Source organism: Haliotis rufescens, unplaced genomic scaffold (assembly GCF_023055435.1).
Source record: "Haliotis rufescens isolate VD_foot unplaced genomic scaffold, xgHalRufe1.0.p SCAF_105, whole genome shotgun sequence".
NCBI lineage: Eukaryota > Metazoa > Mollusca > Gastropoda > Lepetellida > Haliotidae > Haliotis > Haliotis rufescens.
The window spans coordinates 499,587-506,160 of record NW_025963786.1 but is presented as its reverse complement, the minus strand read 5'-3'; the positions used below and the strand labels follow the sequence as shown (position 1 = coordinate 506,160).

The 6,574-nt window shown below is 43.2% G+C and overlaps 1 protein-coding gene across 1 annotated transcript in view; it reads left to right on the top strand.

The window, feature by feature from the left end:
* Nucleotides 1-1,794: 1,794 nt before the first annotated feature.
* LOC124112713 (zinc finger C2H2 protein ECU03_0790-like) overlaps nt 1,795-6,574 on the top strand; it is a 32,262-nt gene continuing 27,482 nt past the window's right edge. The window contains exon 1 of the mRNA XM_046472840.2: nt 1,795-1,948. Coding sequence (XP_046328796.1) covers nt 1,937-1,948 — 12 coding nt within the window. The 5' untranslated portion in view covers nt 1,795-1,936. The remainder of the gene's footprint in view (nt 1,949-6,574) is intronic.

Sequence of the window (6,574 nt, the reverse complement as noted above, 5' to 3'; positions counted from 1 at the left end):
GTAATGTTATATCAATGCAGTTGCAGTTATATCCATGACATAGTAATGTTATATCAATGCAGTTATTGTTATATCGATGCTATAGTAATATTACATTATGTAGTCCGGTTATATCGATGTTATATTGGTGATATAACTATATCAATGCAGTTTCGGTACCAACAGATGACACGGGTTGCCTTCGATTGTAACCCTCTCAGTGGGATTTAACACCAAGTAGTACACAAGAAGCGAGGTGAAAAGAGGCTTAACGTCATGATCAAGCTTGTTGCACTATTATAGCGACGTATGCGTGGCTGCTTGTACTAGTCAGGACTGATGCAGGTTTTGTAGTTCTAGCCAAATGAGATACAATGCCGCAGTTCAACATGAGAACCATTCAGACAAAGCATATTGGCTAAGAGCCGACGAATAAGTGTTTTATCCCATTAACGCCAAGCGCCAGGCAGGGTAAGAAGTACCATCTTTTGACGTCATTTGTTCACCGGACAGACGCTCTGTCTGCAAGACCACAGTGGCGATCTCCCGTGTTGAATCACCATGGCAACCATTCATACGTGTACAGTGCGCTACTGAACATTATTTTATAACTAGCGATCCAGGGATTGATGAGGAGCTTTCATCTCAAGAAACACTCTTGTCAACCCAGAACGCAAAGAAGAATCAACATTGGAACTGAACTTGTCACATTACACCATCACTTAGATTCAATACCACACAGTATATCTGACGGAGTTGGTCAAATGGATGTTGTTTGTCATGACCTCATTTATAACAAATCAATTATCCCTGGCCTTTCAAGCATAAGAGGAAGTGAGTGAGTGAGTGAGTGAGTGAATGGGTTGGGTTTTATTGCTTTAAACAGTATTCCATTTATAACACGGCGTGTATGCTCGATATGGGAGGAAAGTCCGAAGTGATGCAAGTCTCAGACGTTTACCACTTTGGTGAAACTCGCGAATTTGTTTGCTTGTTGTTTAACGCCGCACTCAGCAATATTCCATCTACATAACGGCGGTCTGTAAATAATCGAGTCTGGACCAGACAATCCAGTGATTAACATCATGAGCATCGATCCACGCAATTGGGATACAATGACATGCATCAACCAAGTCAGCGAGTCTGACCACCCGATCCCGTTAGTGGCCGTTTACGACAAGCATGGGTTGCTGAAGACCTCCTCTGACCCGAATCTTCACGGGTCGAAAATCGCGAGTACGGGTATGGTAATGACAAACTTAGCAACATAATTGGGGCGAACCGGGATTCGAATCCAAGATCATAGGTTTCTGGAATGCCCAACGGTTGCAACTCCATTGATTGACATCATGAACATCGGTCTCTGCAGCTGGGATACGATGACATACACCAACCAAGTCAGGCAGCCTGACTACCCGATCCCGTTAGTCGTCTTTTGAGACAGACATCGGTTGTTGCAATTGAAGACCAATTCTAATCCGGATCTTCACAGAGTGCAAGTACGTTCTTAAACCATGATCCATATTTAATGTCACTTCCCACCTGGACTGTTGTGAAGGCATCAAATACCACACAGATGTCCCATTGCCATAGATATACAAATATAAATAAATAATAATTGCGAACGCTTTATCCTCAATGTGGCCTGACTGTTGACGGCAAACACAAAACTGACTGCGTTACGGAGTGAGCAGCTTGTGAATGGTCGAATGAATATTCCGAGCAGTGGGTTTTGTCGTTCTTACCCGTCATTATATAACACGTGTCTGATTAACAAAGGGGAATATCCCAGACGATCCAAGTGTTCGGCGTGTGCCATTGTGACCGAGGTGTATTGTTTTCAAAGGCCTGACGATTGTTATTAGCGTACGCGCGTGTTTTCACTTGTTGGTGATCATTCATTTAATTCCTCACTTGAACAGCGACGCTGCATCTGTGTCGGGACGACGTTGATATCATGATGAACAAGGTAATTCAGAAAGGGACTTGTAAATCAATACAGGAAGGGAATAGGGGTAAGGATGTGTGTGTGTGTTAAAAGTTAGGGAGAGGGGTAAATGTGTGTTAAAGATGAGGTAATTCAGAAAGGGACTTGTAAATCAATACAGGAAGGGAATAGGGGTAAGGATGTGTGTGTGTGTTAAAAGTTAGGGAGAGGGGTAAATGTGTGTTAAAGATGAGGTAATTCAGAAAGGGACTTGTAAATCAATACAGGAAGGGAATAGGGGTAAGGATGTGTGTGTGTGTTAAAAGTTAGGGAGAGGGGTAAATATGTGTTAAAGATGAGGTAATTCAGAAAGGGACTTGTAAATCAATACAGGAAGGGAATAGGGGTAAGGATGTGTGTGTGTGTGTGTTAAAAGTTAGGGAGAGGGGTAAATGTGTGTTAAAGATGAGGTAATTCAGAAATGGACTTGTAATTCAATATAGGAAGGTAAAGGGGAATAGGGGTAAGGATGTGTGTGTGTGTGTGTGTGTGTGTGTGTTCAAAATTGGGGAGAGGGGTAAATGTGTGTTAAAGATGAGGTTTAGGGGCTTTTGGTGGCGATGGTGAGATTGGCCTTAAAACTGTATCACATTTTGCTGACGCCCTCTTTTTGTCATGGTTCTCCCCCACCCCCTAACAAATGACCAGTTCTTAACAAATATTTTATTCATGACCCCCCTCCAACCCCTTAATCTCGCCGCCTTATCTCTTATTCGCTGTTTCCTTTACAGGAGAAGAAACTACAATAATAAATTTATAATCCTTCGTGAAACCAAGCATGTTTATCAATCACTGGGTCTTTGCTATTCAGACATATTATGTTTTCAAATGTTTTGACATTCCAAGGATACACTTGAGTGCCATATACGGATATTAATTGTTATATTTGTTATTATCATTTTTTGTTTATTGTTTAACGCCGCACTCAACAATATTCAAGCTGTATGACGGCCGGAGGTATATAATCGAGTCTGGACCAGACAAACCAGTGATTGATATCATGAGTACAGATTCAACCGTTTGGGATACGATGACATACATCAACCAAGTCAGCGAGCCTGGCCACCCGATCCCGTTATAAAGTGTCGCCCCTTACATCAGGCTATCTCTCTTCTTATGAAAAGCATGGGCTACTGAATGCCCATTCCAACCCGTTGAACAAAATGACACCATGAATTTGAAAAATGCTCGATTCTGATTGGTCAATCAGGGGGTTCAAAACCATCCTCTCATTAAAATAACTTTTTGACGACCGCAAGTGGAGGTTGGGGGTACGGGTGGAAGTCTTACCACGACATCTTTGAATACACTGTGTTAAGTGAAAACAACAAAAGAATGAAAGTTGAAATGAGTGCACACCAATACTTGTTTAAACATGAATAAATATTGTAGGTATTGACACTCAAGTATCGAGTGAAGTTGGGAGCCATGCTTTACACAACAGAACGGTTGTCTTTGTCTTCAGACTGCATTATAAGTTTGTTCGATTGAATAGTACACTGTAGAAGATGTCTCTAAGTTCTTTAAACGTTTTTTTATATTCCAGAACTCTAAATGGTATTCTATGCTAACATGACGACAATTATTGCTCCCTGGGGTTCTTGACAGTCGAGATGAAGTCTGTATCCTGTTAAAAATAAAACAAAAAAACTGTCAGTTTGCATCTTTCAAATGAAGTAATTTATCTGATGCATTTTAGACATGGTATTACAATAGTTGCTTTGACGTGATAGACACGGTCAGTTGTTAATCAATATCGTCAAGGGAATTTTAACGTTTCCGTGTTATTGAAAGGTTATTTTGTTTTGTATGGCAACATGACCATCCGCTATTGTGCAGGTTGTGAGTGTTTGTCATGGTGGGAGTGGAGCGTGGTGACTGCACGGGAGAGTTCATCACTTGTGTATGATGGCTATTGGGTATGTGACATTGTGTCGTGTGTGACATTGTGGCCTACCGCTATCTTGTGTGATATTTAATGCTACCACTGTCTTGTGTGACATTGTAGCCTACCACTGTCGTGTCTGACACTGTAGCCTACCGCTGTCTTGTGTGACAATGTAGCCTACCACTGTCTTGCCTGACACTGTAGCCTACCACTGTCTTGTGTTACACTGCAGCCTACCACTGTCTTCTGTGACAATGTAGCCTACCACTGTCTTGCCTGACACTGTAGCCTACCACTGTCTTGTGTTACACTGTAGCCTACCACTGCCTTGTGTTACACTGTAGCCTACCACTGTCTTGTGTGACACTGTAGCCTACCACTGTCTTGCCTGACACTGTAGCCTACCACTGTCTTGTGTGACACTGTAGCCTACCACTGTCTTGCCTGACACTGTAGCCTACCACTGTCTTGCCTGACACTGTAGCCTACCACTGTCTTGTGTGACACTGTAGCCTACCACTGTCTTGCCTGACACTGTAGCCTACCACTGTCTTGTGTGACACTGTAGCCTACCAATGTCGTATCTGACATAGTAGCCTGCCACTGTCTTGTGTGACATCGTAGCTTACGACTGTCTTGTGTGAAATTGCATTATAGCCTGACACTGTAGCCTACAACTGTCTTGACAGGACATCGTAGCCGACCACTGTCTTGACTGAATTTGTAGCCTACCACTGTCTTGTGTGATATTGTGGCCTACCACTGTCTTGTGTGAAATTGTAGCCTTCACTGTCTTGTGTGATATTGTAGCTAACGACTGTCTTGTGTGACATTGTGGCCTACCATTGTCTTGTGTGAAATTGTAGCCTACACTGTCTTGTGTGGCATTGTCGCCTACCTTGTCTTGTGTGATATTGTGGCCTACCACTGTATTGTGTGACAGTGTAGCCTACCACTGTCTTGTGTGACATTGTAGCCCTCACTGTCTTGTGTGACATTGTAGCTAACGACTGTTTTGTGTGACATTGTGGCCTACCACTGTCTTGTGTGATATTGTGGCTTACCACTGTCTTGTGTGACATTGTAGCCTACCACTGTCTTGTGTGACATTCTGGCCTACCACTGTCTTGTGTGATATTGTGGCCTACCACTGTCTTGTGTGACAATGTAGCCTTCACTGTCTTGTGTGACATTGTAGCCTACCACTGTCTTGTGTGACATTGTAGCCTACACTGTCTTGTGTGACATTGTGGCCTACCACTGTCTTGTGTGATATTGTGGCCTACCACTGTCTTGTGTAACATTGTAGCCTACACTGTCGTGTGTTACATTGTAGCCTACACTGTCTTGTGTGACATTGTAGCCTACACTGTCTTGTGTTACATTGTAGCTAACGACTGTCTTGTGTAACATTATGGCCTACCACTGTCTTCTGTGATATTGTGGCCTACAATTGTCTTGTGTGACATTGTAGCCTACCACTGTCTTGTGTGACATTGTAGCTAACGACTGTCTTGTGTGACATTGTAGCCTACCACTGACTTGTATGACATTGTAGCTTACGACTGACTTGTGTGACATTGTGGCCTACCACTGTTTTGTGTGACATTGTGGCCTACCACTGTCTTGTGTGATATTGTGGCTTACCACTGTCTTGTGTGACATTGTAGCCTACCACTGTCTTGTGTGACATTGTAGCCTACCACTGTCTTGTGTGATATTGTGGCCTACCACTGTCTTGTGTGACAATGTAGCCTTCACTGTCTTGGGTGACATGGTAAATAACGACTGTCTTGTGTGACATTGTAGCCTACCACTGTCTTGTGTGACATTGTAGCCTACACTGTCTTGTGTGACATTGTGGCCTACCACTGTCTTGTGTGATATTGTGGCCGACCACTGTCTTGTGTAACATTGTAGCCTACACTGTCGTGTGTTACATTGTAGCCTACACTGTCTTGTGTGATATTGTTGCCTACACTGTCTTGTGTTACATTGTAGCTAACGACTGTCTTGTGTAACATTATGGCCTACCACTGTCTTCTGTGATATTGTGGCCTACAATTGTCTTGTGTGACATTGTAGCCTACCACTGTCTTGTGTGACATTGTAGCTAACGACTGTCTTGTGTGACATTGTAGCCTACCACTGTCTTGTATGACATTGTAGCTTACGACTGACTTGTGTGATATTGTAGCCTACCACTGTCTTGTGTGATATTGTGGCCTACCACTGTCTTGTGTGATACTGTAGCCTACCACTGTCTTGTGTGACATTGTAGCCTACACTGTCTTGTGTGACATTGTAGCCTACCACTGTCTTGTATGACATTGTAGCTTACGACTGTCTTGTGTGACATTGTGGCCTACCACTGTCTTGTGTGATATTGTGGCCTACCACTGTCTTGTGTGACATTGTAGCCTACCACTGTCTTGTGTGACATTGTAGCCTACACTGTCTTGTGTGACATTGTGGCCTACCACTCTCTTGTGTGATATTGTGGCCTACCACTGTCTTGTGTGACATTGTAGCCTACACTGTCTTGTGTTACATTGTAGCCTACACTGTCTTGTGTGACATTGTAGTCTACACTGTCTTGTGTTACATTGTAGCTAACAACTGCCTTGGGTGACATTGTGACCTACCACTGTCTTGTGTGATGTTGTGGCCTACCACTGTCTTGTGTGACATTGTAGCCTACACTGTCTTGTGTGACATTG